At 35.6% G+C, this 22,649-nt stretch overlaps 1 protein-coding gene across 3 annotated transcripts in view; it reads right to left on the bottom strand.

Annotated features, from left to right (window-relative positions):
* Positions 1 to 13,949, bottom strand: part of LOC127856884 (histone RNA hairpin-binding protein-like) — a 39,253-nt gene extending 25,304 nt beyond the window's left edge. For all 3 annotated transcript variants that reach the window (XM_052393067.1, XM_052393068.1, XM_052393069.1), the window contains exon 1: positions 13,805 to 13,949. In XM_052393067.1, coding sequence (XP_052249027.1) covers positions 13,805 to 13,878 — 74 coding nt within the window. In that variant the 5' untranslated portion in view covers positions 13,879 to 13,949. The remainder of the gene's footprint in view (positions 1 to 13,804) is intronic.
* Positions 13,950 to 22,649: the final 8,700 nt, after the last annotated feature.

The following is a 22,649-nucleotide window of genomic DNA, read 5'->3' as shown; positions in this document are numbered from 1 at the left end:
GTGAATATTAAATGCAATTATCAACTCAATAGTTACCACCTTTTAGCAATCAATGGAATAACCTACAAACAAAGAGAAAATCAATGCATTAGCGAGCAGAGAATTGACTTTGTTCCGCCAATTAAAACCATTCCTTATGCATTCGTTGAACGTGTTTACTTGAGTAAGTTATGCCTTTAGACAGGAAGCGGCTTTTCTTTGATTACGTCAAACTGTCAATTCACACAGATTTGCGAGATTTTTAAGGTCCTTGGTCATTTGTATACATGTTCAGTATAGAAAATCACCTGCTAACATGAAAACTTTGGATTAAATTATCAAAATAAAAACAATATTGCAAACTGTGTTTATATTAATTGGTAAGTATTAGTTAAAAGACGACGTTTTGTGTGTCGTAAATCAACGAGTTTTCTATACAACAACAACTTCTTCTACGACCACGTCGGGATCGATCTATCTTGGTTGTTTTTTTTAATTGTAAATATTATACTACATGTACATGTATGTAATTGTAATAAATGTAATTTTATTTGAAAATCAGGAATCAACAAAATAAAATTGATCGTAATCTCGTAAAACGCGAAGTTTCCCCCGGGTTGCCAACGCGGAGGGCCGCCGCGTCGGCTTATCAGTTTTGCCGATCGTTAACCGCCGCGTCCAAAATCATGCAAACGCCGCGTCTAGCGGGATTTTCTTAATCTCCCTCCAGGTCGAAACCCGCGGAGTATGGAGGGAAATTGGGGAAAACGCGTGGAGTGTACTGTATTCATCAAATAAGCGATTTGGGCCACATATATTTGGACCTCTGACCTTGAAGGATGACCTTGACCTTTCACCACTCAAAATGTGCAGCTCCATGAGATACACATGCATGCCAAATATCAAGTTGCTATCTTCAATATTGCAAAAGTATTCATAAAATAAGCGATTTGGGCCACATATATTTGACCTCTGACCTTGAAGGATGACCTTGACCTTGACCTTACACCACTCAAAATGTGCAGCTCCATAAGATACACATGCATGCCAAATATCAAGTTGCTATCTTAAATATTGCAAAAGTATTCATAAAATAAGCGATTTGGGCCACATATATTTGACCTCTGACCTTGAAGGATGACCTTGACCTTTAACCACTCAAAATGTGCAGCTCCATGAGATACACATGCATGCCAAATATCAAGTTGCTATCTTCAATATTGCAAAAGTATTTATAAAATGAGCGATTTTGGCCACATATATTTGACCTCTGACCTTGAAGGATGACCTTGACCTTTCACCACTCAAAATGTGCAGCTTCATGAGATACACATGCATGCCAAATATGAAGTTGCTATCTTCAATATAGCAAAAGTTATTGCAAAATGTTAAAGTTGGCACAAACAGACAGACCAACAGACAGACAGGGCAAAAACAATATGTCCCCCACTACTATAGTGGGGGACATAAAAAAGAAACTTTGCAGTATAAAGTCTAGATGAAGCGTGCAAATCTGTCACCTCTATTTCAAGAAGCACATATGTAATGATTAAATTAGAACATACATGTATTTTCACAGTGTAAAAAGATATTATCTTACCTAAAGACCAGTATGTCTGTACTGACTAGCCAAGGAACCATGGTGCTTTCAAGGATGGACATCACAAGGTGATCCCCCAAACACATCTGAACTGTACTCATTACAAAAGATTCATAATGGATAGAAATTCTGAAAATATCTAAAGAAGAACATGTAAGCCTTCATTTTACATTTTATTTATTTTACTTGCAAAATGAAAAAGTAGGAATAATAGGGCTATTTTTGAAAAAAAGAAGGAAAAGTAGGGTTAAGAAAAAAAAAAATAGGGAAAACTAGGGACCAGTAGAAAGCTTGAAAACGCCACACTGGAATTTTGGGAATTTCGCGTCGTGAAAAACCCCATTTTGGGGAAAAAATTAATTGCAAAACTGGCTCAATTGGGAAAAATAATCGCATGTAAACAGTGTTTCTTATATTTCAAAAAAGCTGTTACCTGGTAAATAACGACTTTTTTGATAACATATTATTAAAATTTTACAAAAATATTCTGAACGTGTGTGATAAATGCAGTTTTTTTTTATCTGATTTTGGGGAAAGGGCCTGGCCTTTTTTGAGGGGAAAAAAATCGTGCGAAGCGGCGGATTTTGGGGGAAAATAAGGAAAGTCTTAAATGATCAATTTAACACATTTTACTTTTTTAAAAACTAATTCAAGGCAACAGATAATTTAATTATTTTATATTTTTCTATTTTCTACACTGGATCAGATTTTAAGGTTTCAAAAAAAAACCAGATTTGCATTGGGAATGGGGCCGAAATTCGGACCCGTGGCATAGGGCGGAAAAGGCCTGTATGCTCATCTTTGTCGATTTAATAAGCATATGTTCAAAACAGATATGGTGCAGTTTCTATTCACTCTTTTAAGTTAGTAGTTTCAGCAACTTTTCATGCATGTCTGCAGGGGTTTTTCAGCACTGTCTGCACATCCAGAAAATGGAGGCACTCCCAAAGCAAACAGACCCGATCCCAAACCGAAATTATAATTTTTTTTCCCCAATTTCCAAAAAAAAACAAAACATTTTTATTTTTTTTAAGAATAAAGTGTCTTATAACTTGTGTGACTAACCAGTGTTTGTTTTGGTAAAAAATATCTGCTATAAGGTTTTGACTGTTCAGTTCTTATCTCAGAGTGAAACTGTAACTGAAAAACAAAACTGCACAGTATTTGAATAAACGTTGAACATGCCCAATATTGCATCTGTTAATATAAAGAAGACAAAACAAGGGCTGTTTGTAAAACATGCATGCCCCCCATATGGGCTCTACGTTGTAGTGACAGCCATTGTGTGAATATGTTTTTTGTCAATGTGACCTTGACCTAGTGACCTGAAAATCAATAGGGGTCATCTGTGAGTCCTGATCAATCTACCTATCAAGTTTCATGATCCTAGGCATAAGCGATCTTCAGTTATCATCCGGAAACCATGTTACTTTTTCGGGTCACCGTGACCTTGACCTAGTGACCTGAAAATCAATAGGGGTCATCTGCGAGTCATGATCAATGTACCTATGAAGTTTCATGATCCTAGGCATAAGCGTTCTTGAGTTATCATCCGGAAACCATTTTACTATTTCGGGTCACTGTGACCTTGACCTTTGATATAGTGACCTGAAAATCAATAGGGGTCAACTGCGAGTCATGATCAATCTACCTATCAAGTTTCATGATCCTAGGCATAAGCGTTATTGAGTCATCCTTTGGAAACCATTTTACTATTTCGGGTCACCGTGACCTTGACCTTTGACCTTGTGACCTGAAAATCAATAGGGGTCATCTGCGAGTCATTATCAATCTACCTATTAAGTTTCATGATCCTAGGCATAAGCGTTCTTGAGTTATCATCCGAAAACCATTTTACTATTTCGGGTCACCGTGACCTTGACCTAGTGACCTGAAAATCAATAGGGGTCATCTGCCAGTCATTATCAATCTACCTATGAAGCTTCATGATTCTAGGCATAAGGGTTCTTGAGTTATCATCCGGAAACCATTTTACTATTTCGGGTCACCGTGACCTTGACCTTTGACATCGTGACCTGAAAATCAATAGGGGTCATCTGCGAGTCATGATCAATCTACCTATCAAGTTTCATGATCCTAGGCATAAGCAGTCTTGAGTTATCATCCGGAAACAATTTTACTATTTCGGGTCACCGTGACCTTGACTTTTGACCTAGTGACCTCAAAATCAATAGGGGTCATCTGCGAGTCATGATCAATGTTCCTATGAAGTTTCATGATCCTAGGCCCAAGCGTTCTTGAGTTATCATCCGGAAACCACCTGGTGGATTGACCGACCGACACGAGCAAAGCAATATACCCCCTCTTCTTCGAAGGGGGGCATAATAACAAATGAAAACAAATTTATTTGTTAAACCACTGAATTATTTAAGCATGATAAATTCACAATTTTTTCCCAAATGAGCAGTTTAATCGAAGCAAGAATTCCCAAAATGGCCAATTTTGTCAATAAAAATTCCCAATTTGGTCAGACTCCTTTTCCCAAAATAGGCAGAAAAACCCCTGGTCTGTTTTGCATCTCTGTCTGTGTTGTTTTTTGTACTTACATTCTACGTTACATAGGACAGTATACTGTACGATCTGTATCACTATTATTTATGAACCGTATAAAAAGAAAAGATGTTATTTATTTCAGAACTTTTTAATTGTCACTTTAGAAAAAAAACAATGCTTAATTAATCCAGAAAAGTAAAAATATCATCGGTTACATGTAACTATATAAGGCTCTGCACCACAACAGACGAACACAAACTGTATTTTACGCTGTTCATTCTTCCACTTGCTTTTAAATCGAGGATGTGTTACCGATTTATATCTACACAGCGAGCGAATCGAGAGATATTGAAAATTTGAAAAGTGGTTTCAGGGATTTCAATTGAAGCAGAATCCTGCTTTTTGATGCAAGCATTTTGCAATTTTGTCACTTTTGACTCATGAAAATCATCTTCCATGCATCGTTTTTATGCAAATGTTACCATGAAACTTAAATAAAATGTATTTTTTATTAAACACAAAGTAGGTTTTTATTTAAGCAAGATATACTAAAAGGTATACAAAACAATTTTTGTAACTCAATCAACTAATATATATTAACAAAATATATAGATTTCAGTATTTTGACCCCTGAAAAATTCATTTGACCCCTGAAAATTTCAAGCACAGGGTAATTTGACTCCTGATTTTCAACAACTATTGAAATCTATGGTGGTTGGATTTAAATTGCTCAGGCGTGCAAAATTCAAAGTGTTATTACATTATTTTTACGGAGCATTATTGAGAAATGAATTATCTACACAGGTATGTAAATATTATTGCAATCCGTTGATATTAAGTGTGTGATAACGGGGCTTAAATGGTGCGCACAAAATCCTTGCGCAACAATATAGACAAAGAAGGAAAACTTTTCAACATTGTTTGAATGCTTCCTAGGTTGTACGCTCTAGGTTGGCGCTAAGGAAAAAAAATTAGTAGCCAAATTTGAGCACTACAATGACGACCCACATTATAACCTTATTTGCTCAATGAACGACATAATCATTATCACGAATCTACAGGTATCAATAATGACTGTATTAAATTATCAATGAAGTCGCATTTAGCATTTAAATACATTATTTGTTACGTGAAATCAAATAATTTCATGTTTTTATTTTTCATTTATATTTATTTTCATGCACTGGCATAAACGGTATACAATGTTAGAACTTTCAGATATGCCCTGGTCTTTGATTGGGTGGGTCTTGCGTAACTCCTATTTGCCCCCCCCTTCTCCCAATAATTTTTGCCGTAGTCTGGTGCTTCTTGATTATTGAAAAATACATTTACTGCAATGTATTCTTGAATGGACATATTTTTCCATAGTTGCAATATATAATTTATTCAAACGTACCGGTAAATTTGTAAGTCTTAAATACTGCATGTAGTGAGCGGCAAGGCTATATTTAGATACACATCTGCTGTTTTTAAAAAAGCATGCTTTGCATGCGTAGAACTTGGCATTGCAGACGACAGCAATAATTTCGCGCTCTTTCTTATACCACGGGTTCTACATGGCATACCGGTATTAATGCATAGTGAATAGTTATTATCACGTCAGTGATTTTTTTTGCTCAAATTTACAGCCGAATTTCGGCTGCTTCCCAATCGCAAAAATACACGTTTTTCCCAAAATTCTGACCAAAATTTCCCAAAAAAGCCCAACTTCCAAAAAAAAAAAAAAAATTTTTTTTTTTTTTTTTTTTTTTAGAAAGAAGTCTCATATAACTTAATTATGATTTCTTAAATCTAGGTCTCAACTTTATTTTTTAAACATCTTACAAAATATATAACTTGAATTTAGTCATTTTTGTCCATAAATCATTCCCAAACTTGCCACTTTTATTGATTAAAAAAAACAACCAGTTTGACCAGACTCCTTTTCTAGAAAACTCCCTGAACATGCACTTAAAAACAATATCACTTCTGTTACTTATAATCCTATTTATAATGCTTAATTTTTCCCAATTTCATGGTTTATCACGCTATTTTTCCCAATTTCACGGTTTATCGCGCTAATTTTCCCAATTCAAATGGCACAGGCTGTAACAAATTAAAGCAAAAAAAATCACTGCACGTGGCTGTAGAAAAACGGCGTAAATCAGTTCTACTACAAATAGACATGATAAACTATACATGCACTGGATTTAATTTGTTACCGCATCAAATTATTAACGGTTTTGTTTTTCACAACTTACTCGCCGTAAGTAAATTTACACTGCTCACCAATTGCAATTAACTTCTCATAATTAATGATTGTTTACAGTACGGTAAATAGGTGTGATGATGATGCCCGAAACTGCCTTTAATATACTGCTTTATTTACCGGTTTTATATCACGTATTAATGCTACAACTGTGATTCATTGTTAATAAACCTGCGATAAACGCTTACTCTGTGACCGACGTCAATCAAAAATAATTATCGCTATATAACTCCGCCTCCATAAACATTCTCGTAACCGATTGGACGTTACATATCACAGTTTGGCAACTGGAAAGTTACCCGATAATTTTCCGTGATGCATCTGTCAGCATACATGACTGTGTTATGTGGCTTGAATATACGATAAGGGCATCCGGTTATCTCTTATCAGTGGACTATCTATTACCACCTGGAGCTTTTATGGCGATTACATGTGGAAATCGGTACCGAGTTCTCTTTAAAAGTAGGGTATATTATATACTTATAGAGAAATATCAGGGTTTTTTGCAATCGCCATTTTCATTCACATTTTAAACTTTAATCGCCAGCTGAAAGATTCAATCGCCTTTGGCGATTTTGGCGATCGGAAACGCTAACATAGTACGCTACAAATATTACCAATATAAAAAGTAGCTTAATATTTGAGAGCGTCAACAAGTTGGACTTTAAGATATTATACTATGTTTAGAACAAGCACATGTGCAGAGTAACAGATCCTAGAAACCAATCAGAAAGGATATTATGTGAACCATTGAACATGATACAGATCACTCAGTCAATATATAAAAAATGTACATCATATGTCCCTGAAATAGTATGAGAGTTTCCACACACAAATATATTTCAAAACGCTCTTTGAATCGTGATACTAATAAGTGTTGCGTGAAAATCATCCCTGATTGAAATAGCTGAGATACTTGAACATTTTGGAGCCTCTTATTCTCTTAATAGAATTGTGCAGTTTTTCGAAACCCTATGTCCCGCTCTGTATGTATAGAAATTTATGTCATCTTTCTAATATCTCAAGCATGCTATTTTAATTTCAATTTATGCTCAGAAGTATATAAATAGACCGCCATAAACCAAAATAAAACAAATTTGATCAAAACTTTACTCTTATATTGCAATTGAGCTGCTTAAATGCCGTCCCTATTTTTAATTTTTCCGTGTCATTACCGTTACTACTTTGTTGACTTGTGAAAATGTGCTGATTACTTCCCCTAAACAGCACTTCTTTACGTGACGTCATCAGTTTAAACGCGGGTATTTTTTAATGTGGAAGAATGCTGGTTCTATGGCGGACGATTTAGAGGAAATAATCAAAGGTTAGTATGATGGTATTGAACGTGCATCTTTGTAAAGTCATTACCGTACGTCAGTTTTTGTATATTTATTAAAAGATTATGTCGACTTTGACCTTCAAAATGCATTACATGTGTGTGTTTAGATCAGATGAAATAAACATAAGGCGCCATTTTGGTTTATGACGTGGCACATTTGGTGAATCTGTATATAATTTTCATTACCGTTACGATCATTACCGTTACCTATTTTTTTGCAGTACAGCGTAACGGTGATGATTGATAGTGTAACGGTAATGATTGATATAATAATAAAGTATATTTTCTATATATATGTTATATATAAGTTACAAAATAGAATATAAAATATTAATTGCAAAATGTTTTTTAAATAATAACCAATTTGCGAGTCACCGAGTCATTTTTAAACAAACACAAAGCAATTTTATTCAGACGATCATAAATGAGGTGTGCTCTGTGAAAAGGGGGTTTAATGCATATGCGTAAAGTGTCGACGTAGATTAGCCTGTGAAGACTGAACAGGCTAATCCCGAACGACATTATCCGGCTTAAGTGGATTTTTGCTAACAACAGACTTATTTGAAACGAAAAATATAAAAGCCTAGAGTGTCGTCCACGATTAGCTTGTGCGAACTGCATAGGCTAATCTGGCACGACCATTTACGAACATGCAATTAACCACTTTTCACAGAGCATGGCTCATTAATGATTTAACAAAACAAAGCAAACTCATGTTGTGAATTTGATTTACACAAGATAAATATAAACCGCAAATGCAATGAAGTTGATGACACAATGTCAGTATTTAAATAGCTCTTGTTTCTGAAACTGTTTACTCCTTCTTTTTTTTACTACTTCAAGACGTTCTGATGTACATTGACTCAAACAGGCATTTTTATAACCATTTAACTTACACATTGTAATATGAGACATTTTCAAAAACAACAGTTAATGAAACAAAATGAGAGCAAAGTTGTTGAAAAAATACTTAAAAATTTTTCATTTGACGTGCTAGTAACTTGAATAATTCCATCTTTGTTTGTGTTTAGCTGCTCAAAAATAGTACATTTTATAGGGATTTACAAAGATGGCTATGTCAGCAAAGGAAAGAATGGCAAGATGGCGGGCTAAACAAAGGGCAGATAGAGCAAGCCACGAGCTTTACAAGCAGAGAGAAAGAGAACGAAATCAACAAAGAAAAGAGACAGGCCAGTTCAAATCCGTTGAAAATATGACGTCAAGAGAAAAACGCCAAGTAAGAAAGAGATGGCGCAAAAACTCCAGAGAATACAGAGAAAGAAAGAAGACATCTGCACACATCCTAACACCCCCAACATCTCCTAATACCAATTATGAAGAGAATCCAAATCCTATACCCGAAGATAACCGACGCTCCCTGTCAATGAGAAGAAGTCTGGCCAGGAAACGGAAGAATCAGAAGGCTAAATGTTACCGACAAAATGCAAAGCTAGTTATTAAATTAAAATGTCAGCAACGTCTATCCGAAAGATACAAAAAAAGATATAACCGTCTGAAGAGAAAAGTAAATGATGTAAACAATGACGGCAATCATGATCAAGATACAAACCAGTTGTCAGGAAAGGCATACTTCTTGTATAAAAGCATGATAAATAACATTAGGCGCAGATACACTACCGCTAAATCAAATAAAGAGAGGCGTTTTATTGCAAGTTTAGTAGCCAGAAAACGCATATTAAAGCAATATGGTCTAATCACATTTGTTAAGTCAACGCTTTCCATGTCAAGGAGACATCTACAAAAGAAACCACTGAGAAAACCAAATGTCAAGAGTTTTCAAATGAAGTCAGACGTAAAATCCTTTTATGAAAGAGATGACGTATCACAGCTTACAGCCGACAAGAAGTCAACAATAACAAGGAACAAGGACAAAAGACAAATCCGCCTCTTAAGTGACGATCTAAAAAATCTACACTTAAAATACATCAGTGAAAAGAACACAATATCATACACATTGTTCTGTCAGCTTCGCCCGTTTTGGGTCATTAAACCTAGAGAGAAAGACCGCAAAACCTGTCTTTGCAGGATTCATGACAATATTCGTCTAAAACTGCATGCTGCTCATACAGTTGGAATGGTAAGAACAAAGGATGTCAACACTTTGGTCACAGAGATTGTTTGTGATGAAACAAACAAGTCGTGTATGTACAGAGAATGCACACAATGCAAAGATAAGGTTCCAACCTTTGACTACACCAATGATAATGGCGAACAGGTAAAATGGTTTGAGTGGAAGACTAGAAGGGAAGAAATAGTGGACAAGGGAAATGATAGATCTAGGACTGTAACAAAGACTGTAAAGGACCAAGATCAAGGTACAAGAGAAGTGTTGGCATCTGAAATAAATGCTGAAATGCAGAAAGCATGTAGGCACATATTTAACATTAGGAATCAATATAAAACACTAAAATATTTAAGATCGAATTTGACACATGAAGAAATAATGGTTCACATTGATTTCTCTGAAAATTATGCATGCAAGTACTCAGACGAGATCCAGTCAATGCATTTTGGAGGCTCCAGAAATCAGCTTTCTCTCCATACGGGCGTTATTTATCTTCGAGATGAAGTGATCCCAATTTGCACTGTGTCCGATTTTCTGCGGCACGATCCCGCGGGTATTTGGGCTCATCTCACACCCATTTTGAAATATGTCACAGAAGATAGGAATCTCACAAGCATTCATTTCATAAGTGATGGGCCAACTACCCAATACCGCAATAAAAATAACATTTACTTGTGGGGACATAAGATCGCTGAGTACGGCTTCAAGAAATCTACTTGGAATTTCCTAGAAGCAGCACATGGGAAAGGTGCCGCTGATGGCGTCGGCGCTGCTGTTAAACGTGCAGCCGACCAACAGGTCATATTGAAAAAGAATGACATAACGTGTGCTAAGGACTTCTATCAGCTTTTATCTGGTGGTACATCTACATCCACAGTGAAAATGTTTCTGGTTGAAGAGAATGAACTCAAGAAAGTTGATGCTGAATTACCTAGTGACCTTCGTCCTATTCCAAACACAATGAAAATCAACCAGGTATACGAGTGTATTTTAAACCCATTAATCTATATGAAAATGCTCGTCACGTGTTACAGTTTAAATTTATTATTAGAATAATAAATACGATAACAAATAATAATAATAATCATAACAATCATAATCATAGTAATAATAAAAATCATATTGATAAGGTATATAATTATAATGTATATCTAATTAAAATATATTGAATAACAATATTTATAATATTGACGATAATAATAAAATGTAATCATTATTATAATGTAATTAAAATTCATATTATAATTAAAAAATAGAATGATGAATAATAATCTAAAAAATCTTTCACACTTTTTTTCACATTTCAGGTGATCATTGAGGGTCCGGATTCATTCGCTACGAAAGTGGTGTCATGTTTCTGTAAGCATCCAACAACGTTATTGTGCGACTGTTATCAGCCAGAGACTCACCAGTTGCCCCCGAGAAAGGTTGGTTCCGTATTATTAGAATATAATAATCATATAAACATTTCTTAAGTTACGACAATTAACTGATGGTATTGGAACTATGACAATGTTAGGCGATTATAAGCTGCAATTTTAATATAAACCCATTACTAGAAGGGGGCTGCAAAACCTGTCAAATAATATTTGTTTTCTGAATTAAAGCTTAGTTAAATTCAACCGTTTCAAAAGATGAAAACTTTAAATCTGATTTTCTGATTTCAGTTGCCAGCAGACGATGAAGGAAAGCAATTGAAACAAGCTACTGAAGAGACGTCTAAGGTAAAGACGTCTATGGTAGAAAAGGCAAGTTCCATTCAAAATTACATGTGTGTGGCTTTTCTAAAAACATGCGCTGTTTACTAATACAAATTAAGTTTTAAGCATTTTTGTAAAAAGTATAACCTGTATTAATGTGTAGCAAACATTTGTAATTACTTTCCTAGGACGTCAATTTTGCATGTCAATTACAATCAATATGCCATTTATTTGAGATTGTTTTACCATTTATTTTCAGGAGATAACAGTTCTGGAAAAAATTGTATGTGTAGAGGAATCTCTCGTTGGAGGATATGTGGTCGTTAACTATGATGGTATGCCATACCCTGGTGTTGTGCAAGCTGTCGCTGAAAATGATCTTGAAGTACAGGTTAGGCAATCTTTTTTAAATATAAGAGGTTTATTTTGTGAATAAAAAATATACTCATTTAAATCCGCAGGTCCCTAAAATATATATTTACTTCAACATTATAATGTCAATGGCATTTACTACATACTATTTAATTTTATTGTATGACAATAACTTCATATTAGATCACCTTACAATTACGACCAAATCAAATCGTCTCCAAAATTTGTAAAACTTGACCATAACTGCTATTATCGCAAAAATATAAGTATTATTGACATATCTAAAATCTAAATAAGAGAAATTCCATGCGTCTCCATTTTCATCAATCTGTTCTATAATAAATATGATATCGTTAATCTCAGGTTATGCACAGAATCGGCAGAAATCGCTTCTTCTGGCCGAGGATGGAAGATGTGCTGTGGTATAGCCAGGACAAAATTATAACACTGCTCCAAAAAGAACCAGAGCAAGTTACGTCAAGACACCGACAGATACCACCCCATCTGTGGATGTTAATTGAACAAGAACTCGGCCTTTAAATGGCATTAAAACAAAACTAACACTTTTGAGCAACCAATACTATGCAACACAAATATCATATGTGTTGGGTATAAACGAAATTAAATGTTACTATGACGTTTGTGTGATATTGGTCTTGTCAACCCTTGAAAAAAAACAAATTCGGCATCGTCTCATGTGGCATTTTGTTTTTAGGGTTATCAAGATCAGTGTCAAACATGCTGCCATGAAATATGAATAAGCGAATTAATATGTTTATAATGTTAGCAGATGTGTTGTGTTTTACAAAAATTGTTTCCAGTTTGTGTTACATGTAGCCATGTAATATGAATAAGCCAATTAATATGTTTATAATGTTAGCAAATGTGTTGTGTTTTACATAAATTGTTTCTAGTTTGTGTTACATGATGTTATCACTACCGTTACCAAATTGAAAATACCGTTACGATTTATCATTACCGTAACAGCAAAGTTTAAGTGATTTCTAAGAATAAGGCTCATATTCTTGTTTTGTAATCTGTGACCTCAGTTAATAATAGGTTGAATATTATGTGTATGTGCAAGAGCCGTCTCGAATGTTTCGCTTGATAAATGGCAATGAAAAAGTAAAAGTGCGCATTTTTGTAGTATTTGGAAATTCTTGCGTACATGTATAAGTCTTGGGTACATTATTCATAACATGTTTTCAAAAGCGGCTGTATTTAAAACATGAAAATGAAATTTCTTCATAAAATCGATAATTTTGTAGCACTAGCTATTATTTGTTAAATAAAGCATGTTTTATTATTTGTAACGGTAGTGATATTTTTTCTTGACAGATGTTCAATAAAATAATATGATTTTCATAGTTTTTGTGATCAATTCGCCCAATACCTAAAAGGCCATGCGATTAATATATTTCAATCATATAAACCTTTCTAAACGTTTATTGCAAGCTATGTATTCACACGTATCAAGTGGTTTCTCTCGTACGTTTTTTATATATTGACTGCACTACAGTACAGGAATCTAAGTTTAGCAAGTATTCTGTCAAGACAATGTCGCTTTAAATGCAGTATTCTTTGTTATGTCTAAGAATACACATTCACCTATAGATTGACATAACATAATTATGCTTGTTTTTGTATTTTTTCACTTCCAAACTTTGTATGTATTCATAAAGAGGACCGATACTATGGATAGACATGCTACTTAACTAATTATTTTATCGAACTGTGATATTGGATGTTGTGAATAAATTAATTAAAAAAATAGTGACATTGTCAGTGCTAGTGAATTTGAAATGGAGGACGCCAGTGGTCTCGCTTGAATTTAAATAAGAGTTCAGGGACTTCTTACTTTGGACAGAGACGTCTCTGCTTTGGAGTCCCAACGGAAAAAGGTAACCGGACTCCGGAGGATATTTGCTTTCCCTTAAAATCAAACGTATTGGTATTGCAATCTTACCTGTCAGAAGTTCTTCTCATGTACGATCTACTTTTTGATGATTCCGACTGATTTGGCAATGAAATATCAGCCATTTTGCTTATCTGGATAATCGAACAAAAGATCAGTTTCGTCCCTCTAAATGTAAACAACTTTTCGCGCCGTGCAATTGCGCATGCTCATTAAAGCCAGAGACGACATGGGCACACGTGTATCTGGGGTCGCGATGAATCTGGTTGACGAATAAACATTTATCAACGCGGTACCCATTGCAATCACAATTACAAATCTGGGTGGTTACCAGTACTTTGTTATTTGTAAATCAGTGCTAGGATAAAGGAAAATTACACGACGACCCGACTGAAAAGGCCAACATCCTAAACCGACAGTACCACTCGGTATTCACCAAGGAGGACAGCTCCAGCATCCCAACACCTGAGGGCGAACCATCACCTATCATGCCAGACATAAACATAACCACAGAAGGTATACGTGCCCTTCTCAGGAAACTTAATGTACAGAAAGCGGCCGGTCCAGACTTAATTCCTGCACGCATCTACAAAGAGATGGCAGACCAGTGTGCTCCTTTTCTGAACATTATATATAGTAAGTGCCTATCAAGCGGCAGTATACCAGACGTGTGGAAGACAGCCAATGTGTCGGCAATTTTCAAGAAAGGGGAACGGTTCAAAGCCAGCAACTACAGGCCGGTTTCACTGACATGCATAGCATGTAAGATACTGGAGCACATTATTGTGAGCAACATAATGGGTCACCTTGATAGACATGCCATCCTCACGGACTGTCAACACGGTTTCAGGAGAAGACGGAGCTGTGAAACCCAGCTTATGACGCTCACCAATGAGCTAGTCCATTCCATGGCCCGCCATAAACAACATGACCTTGCTGTACTTGATTTCAGCAAGGCCTTCGATCGGGTCCCGCACAGTCGCCTGCTGACCAAACTCAACCACTATGGCATCAGGGGTAACACCTTAAAGTGGATTGAAGCCTTTCTGACAGATCGCACGCAGAGGGTAGTCGTTGATGGAGCAACATCCGAGCCAGCACCCGTCGTTAGCGGAGTCCCTCAGGGAAGCGTCCTCGGACCCATCTTATTTCTTGTCTTCATCAACGACTTGCCACTACATGTCACATCCAGAGTAAGGCTATTCGCAGATGACTGTGTGGTTTATCGGGAAATCAACTCGGAAGAAGACTGCCTGATCCTACAAAACGACCTAATAAAGCTAGCCGAATGGGAGAAACAATGGGGTATGGACTTTCACCCAGAGAAGTGTAGCATTCTCCGTGTCCACAGAAAGAGGAACCCAATCATGTTCCGTTACACCTTGAAAGACCACATCCTCGAGACTGACTCGACTACCAAGTACCTGGTAGTAACCTTGTCCCAAAGCCTTTCATGGAACCACCATATGGACATCACTGCGAAAAAGGTGAACAGTACGCTTGGCTTCCTCCAGCGCAACCTACGCGTCAGCAATGAGAAGGTCAAGACTACGGCATACACTTCTCTTGTCCGGCCAGGCCTTGAGTATTGCTCCACAGTGTGGAACCCGTTTACAAAGGACCTGGTTTACAAGCTTGAGATGGTACAGAGGAGGGCTGCTAGATACGTGACCAACCGATACCACAACACCAGCAGCGTATCCTCCATGATCGAGTACTTGGGGTGGGAGACGCTAGAGTCACGACGGACCAAAGCGCAACTCACCATGCTGTACAAAATCATCAATGACCTGGTGGATATCCCAGCAAACCAATATCTTGTACAAGCCCCAAGTCGCCCTAAGGACCATAACAAGAAGTACCACCAGCCGTCCACATCAACATCTTACCACAAGAACTCATTCTTTCCACGAACCATATCCGTTTGGAACCACCTCCCTGCGTCAGTCGCAGAGGCCCCTGACTTGGTATCCTTCAAGCAGGGGCTTTCCTCACCTACCTTCTAATCAATGTTAGGTGCCCAGCTTCAAGCAACCCCTAGTGATTCCCATTGCTGTGCCGGCCGCGGCCACCGTAACCGGAGAGGTCTGGGTTGAAGAGGAGAAAACGAAGCTGGCAAAACTTTCTACTATCTCTTTACTTTTAACTATCAAATCTCTTCTATCTATCCTATCATTTCATACCTTTCTCTTGACCTAGCACCACCCGTCGCGTAATAATCAAGTGTGATTGCGCCGACGTATGATGTAGATGTAGATGTAGATGAGTGCAATAACATTCTTATGTTTTATACATCTTATTTATTGTCAACAAACACTTTTTATAAGTTTATTTAATACGGAATACTGCAAATTAATCACATACGTCAAAGTTTAATTTTAGAAATCAATGAATGTCAAGAAGTTCAAAAAAAGCATCACTTCGTTCCATTTGAATTCAAAAAAATATTTTTTTTCTTAAAACATATTAAACTGGTATGCATGACCTTAAAAAAGCCTTCTTAACATATTCGGAACCCCTTGCATTGCCCTGTGTCTTGAAGAAGCTCTGTCTTGCTGTGCATGGTTCGGGAAGTGAACCTGCTGGGCGCATTCCCATGAGCAATTATATTGACCATCAATAGTACATGGTTCTGAACCTGTATACAGTGAAATACAAACAAAATATTCAAATGTTTAAAAAGGATAAAAAAGTTATACTCATCATATTCCTTCTATCCAAACATGAGTTTGAGAACAATTAGAGCTGTTTTAAATATCTTAGAGTATAGCTTTGGACCGGCAGACGGGCAGACGGAGAAACGGATTCACGGACGAACCGGAGGTTAATATACAGTCACATTCGGTTACTCTGGAAGATGACCATTAAAATGAACATACACGAACTAATTAAAAAATCAAATCATTGAAGGTCATTATTCCTCGATTTTCTTAATCGACACTAAAACGCTAGAAATACATTAATATGACAGAAACACGCCTTTAAAAAGCATAAACACGAAATAAATACATGCCTTATCCAAAAATGTCAATTTAAATACATGAATGGGACTTGCACATACAACATGCACTGTTTAAAGATTATACATTTTGTCAAACAAAATTAATAATTTTGTTGTTGAAGTCAATGAGAATGGTCTTTTCTTTAATAGAGATCAGACCATGGTTACCTTCGTGCTATCATAACGTTTTAATCCATAGCCGTAGCACTTCACGTAAACTGCAGTGCACATTTCTGATAGAATTAGTAGTTTAATTGTACCACAACGGACGATATTTGCTTTAGAAACGCATTCCACAAAAAGAGCGATCCTTAACCGCGTTCACTTTGAAATCCATCTATAGTCGAATTAGTAATAACAGTTAATTTACATCAGGACAGTTCAATCGAAAGGCCCCAAACTGTTAGATTATTAATATTATTAATTGTATGTGTACTAGTATGACGAACATTTTGTTAAATGAATGGCTGCTTTAAATTACATGTCAAAGATTCATATTCCTTTTAAGCACGTAAGGAATTAATTAGAAAACAATGTTATTTCAAAACTAAACTAAAAAAACAAGATACGAATTAATTTGTTCATTTAAATACGCAATAAGTGCATCTTCAGATGTAATAATATAAGGTAAACCTTGTTATACATTGCGGTCCTTAATTTGAAGCAAGGAACAAATGGCAAAACAGTGAGACGTAAAACTAAAACCCGCATTGGAACCGAAAATGCGACAGCACTGGGGGGGGGGGGGGGGGGTAAATCGGCTTTGAGGAGCTCAAAATCTAAAAATGTGCGAATAATTATAAAAATTTAATTGTGCATAAAAAGTAACATCATATCATCAAGATTTTAAACAAATATCATTTAAAATAATATATTTCAATTTAATTTCCATATTACTACTCAAGGGTTATATACAGACCACAACACCAACATCAAATCTTCCTGAGGGTCGATGTAATTTAGCCCAACTTTTTTGTCTTCAATATACCGGTATGTATAATTGCGCTACTTTGTGGCACCAGCTACTTACACGGGGCACCAGGCACTTACTTTGTTAATAATTTTTATGCTGAACACTGATAGTTATGAACAGAACGTCACGAATGCTTAAGAATGCGAATGCTACTTTTTCAGAACTTTGAATGTTTAGCCCTAACACACATACATGGTCCTTAATACTGGCTGTCTTAAGGGACTGTTAAGACTTACCCCGCTGCCGTGTGTTTTAAAATGTTAAGCGTACGCCCTCCCAAGATATTTATCATAGCCGCTTACTTGTTCCACACAAGGGCGCTTGGTGGGTGACACACACACAGATGAGTAACAGACATGATAATTATGATATCGTTGTACAAATAGCGGGAATTTCGGGAAATAAAAAAAATATTAGTAATTTATGTACCGAAAAACCGTTCACATCAAGGCTTTGTACTATTATATTATTCCCCATGACATGGCTATGCATTTCTTACAACTTCAATGCTCGACGTTGAAAGTCAGTTGTGTAACTGGAACTAGCCTATGAGGATATCAATGTAACTTGCGATTGCTATTCCCCATGCACATACGATGTGTTAATTACAATCCCATGCTCCTCTGTGAAAGGTCAATGTTACAAATCAATGTCAAAGGTCGTTAATTTTTGTTTCCGGTCTTGAACTTTAACATGTTCGGGATGGTTTTAATATAACGCCAGATAATTTCTCACTATGAAAAACCGATATACCGCTTTCAACTCCCATTCTCCTAGGTTAAAGTTCAATATGAAATTCAAGGTCAAGAGTAATGAATTTCTGTTTGCACTATGTATAATTTTTATACATCGAAGGATTTAAATATGACATTTGATTATAATTCCCAATGACCTCTCGAATTATTAATACAACGTGCCTCTGTGAGGTAACAATATAAAGGTCAACCTTTAAGCGCACATAAAATAACCTTTAAAAATTTATCATAATTTTAATGCTTGGAGCACCATTTTTATTACTTTGGATTTTTATCTATATGATTTCAGAGTGTGTGTAAGCACAATGTAAATGTCAGATATCAAAGGTCAGAAGAGGTCTTCAATTTTCATTTTTAACCAGGTTTTCCGAAGAAAAAAACTGATTATTAGATTTGTGAATGTCGGCGGGCGGGCGCGCGGAACAATTCCAAAAGAGCGTGTCCGGACCATAACTATGTCGTTCATTGTGAGATTTTAAAATCATTTGGCACATTTGTTCACCCTCATTGGACGGTGTGCCATGCGAAAGAATGACATCGATATCTGCAACGTCAAGGTCAGACTTTGAGTTCAACGGTCAAAAATGGCCATAAATGATCTTGTGCGGGCCACAACTATGTCATTCATTGTGAGATTTTTAAATTACTCGGTACATTTGTTAACCATATTGGACGGTGTGTCATGCGAAAGAATAATGTCGATATCTGCAACATCAAGGTCACACTTTGAGTTCAAAGGTAAAAAATGTCCATAAATGATCTTGTCCGGGCCATAACTAAGTAATTCATTGTGAGATTTTAAAATTACTCGATACATTTGTTCACAATCATGGGACGGTGTGTCATGCGAAAGAATAACGTCGATATCTCGAAGGTCAAGGTTACACTTTGAGTTCAAAGTTCAAAAATGGTCATATATGATCTTGTCCGGGCCATAACTATGGCATTCATTCTGAGATATTAAAATGACTCGGTACATTTGTTCACGATCATTGGACTGTGTGTCATGCGAAAGAATGACGTCGATATCTCCAATGTCAAGGTCAGACTTTGAGTTCAAAAGTCAAAAATGGCCATAAATGAGCTTGTTCGGGCTATAACAATGTCATTCATTGTCAGATTTTAAAATGACTCGGTACACACGGATCATCACACTAATTTTGTACAACTTAAAGCAATCACGCGGATTATTTGACAATAAATGGACGCGGATTTTTTGACAAATAATGGTAGCTGATCTTAAGATAATTATATTTAACCAGGTTTTCCGAAGGAAAAAACTGGTTATTTGATTGGTGAATGTCGGCGGGCGGAACAATTCTTCCGAGGCCAACTACTCCTTCATTTCTCAACGGATTTTAATGAAACTTTTACAAAATAATTGTGCCCTGGCACATATTGTCGGGATTTTATCTTTCGGTCGAAATCAACGTTGCCACGAATAAAAAAATAGATTAAATTTGACATTTTCTTCCGAGCGCAACTCCTCCTTTATTTGTCAAAGGATTTGAATACAACTTTCCACAAATGTTCATCACCAAATACCCTGACGCATATTGAACGGGATTTTTTTCCGGTCAAGGTCAAGGTCACTCTGGCTAAAAATAAACTATTATAATTTTCTTCACAGAGCCCTTATTTTTGGATCAATTTCTTCAATATTTAGTATGTTTATACCTTACATTAACATATACAATAAAATGGGGTCAAAGGTCATGTTGGTCGAGGTCAGGGTTTCTTTTTGCTAATCCTGTTAAATGTGTCCTTAGCAAAGGGAAATAATTAGCATACTTGGATTAATACTTTGGTTGTTACCTTCCTATAAATATATATTTTTTCACTATTGGTGATTGTGTTTGTGGCAAATACATTATTCCTAGCACCTGTTCTGCAATTTTTTACCTGGACCTGTTGTTCACTTTTCACATACACATCCAACAGTACATTTTACTTAGTTCCTAACCATTACTTGTTGCTATGTTAACATTTACACTTGATGAGTTAAACATTTGCACTTCTTTAATAACATAAAACATAATATAGTTTAATGAAGTAATTTAAACAAAACTTCAACACCCGTAAAAATTAGTCAGCAGAGAAGCTGTTTCAAATTGAAAACCTGGTTTTGTGACAATTTAGTCCCTTGTTTATTTTTGTTTATTTTTATGATTAGTTTTCGTACTGTCCCGTGTTTATGTGTCAATTTACTGCCCGCCGTCCCCTCTGCTCTAGTGAAAGCATATACTTATGGGGCATATTATGGCAGGTCTTATTGGTTTTCATAATTCTTTTATGCGAATATATACTATTGTTAAAACAATTATGCCGTTGTTGTGTTTTTCGTCGTAGCTGTTTATTCCAGCTTTTCACCTGTCTCGACCTTCACAACAGCCAATAAAATGTTTCCAGCCAGTTGATATTCTACTATATTGGATTGGCTTATTTAACAATTAAAAGGATACTGTATTTCGCTTTGAAAGCATGCTAGCCGAGTGTTGCACATGATACTGTGGTATCTTAATACAAAAATAAATAGAGTGTACAGCCGTTTTACACGCAACGCTTCAAATTATTAGTGTGAACGTCTGTACCTTTTGATCAGCAAATTCGTTCCTACTTAAAGACTGTGATCTAAAATTTCTAGATTATTTTCATATTGCATAATGTGCTCCAATATTTTTCATAACATGTAATTATTGCTATTCCCTTTAATCCCTTCACTTATATAATTACGAAAAGTCATGGTATATAGTTATATATTTAATTACAAACATATTAGTTTTTTTTGCATAAGCCAGAGTTTCAGTACAAACAATGAGTACTTTCTGTAAACGTAATACATTCCATCACGCATGAGAGCAATGTCAATAGTCGAACAGCCTGCCTGAACAGCGTCAATCAAAGTCCTGATATGTTACCGATGTTTGTCCGTTTTCTTTGTCTGGCACCAATTCTCCCTCAAAGTGAATCGCAAGTTGATTTTTAATTTACAAAACGCACGGTGATATTAATGTGTGATTTGAATGTGCGGAACGAAAACTGAATCATAAGGAAATGCTAATGTATACGACGTATTTCTAAATATTGAAAATACTTATGTTAGATGCATAAATGCAATTTGAGGACACCTACAAATATATTATTTGATGTGGTATCATGTATATCTACGTATGCCAGTTTTCAGTTTGAATATATTTACATCATAACTCTACTGGTCATGTACGTAATTCCGGCCACTTTTGGGACTATTTAAGAAAACTCTTTAGTGTTAGGCAACTGCTTGAAACTAAACTTCACATATATAATCCTGGGTTCAAAACTCACCTAGCATGAACATTTAAATAGAATTAGATCAGTGAATGTTACTTAATGAACAGAAAATGATGACATGTAAACTATCCATTTTCGTAGGTTAAATGTACCTAAAAAATCGGCCACTTTTCAGTTTGATCTGCAGATAAAATTACAAAGCAATATCTTTAGACAAATGTCCTCAATTTCTGAGTATTAATCAATGTTTATACTATTAAAATTTTTGACTTGAAATTTAAAATAAATGCGAAATTATTATACCAGTTACTCCCCCTACCTATTTTAATAAATATTAACAATGGGCAACTGCTAATTCATAAAAAAATAATTGTTTTTAATGGGTTTAATCAATTTTTTCAAACAAAGCGAAAAAAGTGAAAACATTTTGTTTAAAAAGTTTACTTCAGTGTTGATTATTAGTAAACGCTTATATATAATTTTAAACATGTAATCTAGTAATATTCTTATCAAGGGAGGTAATTCATATATTAAAAAATTATATTTATGTTCTGATTTTTATGTTTTGAATATATTTTTTTGTACAATTAATCGGTAAAACTTTATTTAAAGTTTATTAGATAAAATAAAAATAATTTTGTCAAATATATATGTTTCTTATATGAATATAATTGTTGCAACTAAGAAGACATCACTTTCCCCACGAGCCAAATATTTCCTGCTATATTTGTGACATTTTAACACAAAAGTTTACAGTGATATGGTTCTTACATTTCCAAAATATTGAGAGTAGGGATGGTTTTCATGTTGATTTTTCTAAATAAAAACAAAAAATGTGCGTTAAGATCATGAAAATGATTTTACACAGGTGGCCGATTTTTTACGTACAGGCCGGAT

The sequence above is a fragment of the Dreissena polymorpha genome, chromosome 14, assembly GCF_020536995.1.
Source record: "Dreissena polymorpha isolate Duluth1 chromosome 14, UMN_Dpol_1.0, whole genome shotgun sequence".
Lineage (NCBI taxonomy): Eukaryota > Metazoa > Mollusca > Bivalvia > Myida > Dreissenidae > Dreissena > Dreissena polymorpha.
Note: the sequence above shows the minus strand (reverse complement) of the source record. Positions and strands in the feature narration are given on the sequence as shown.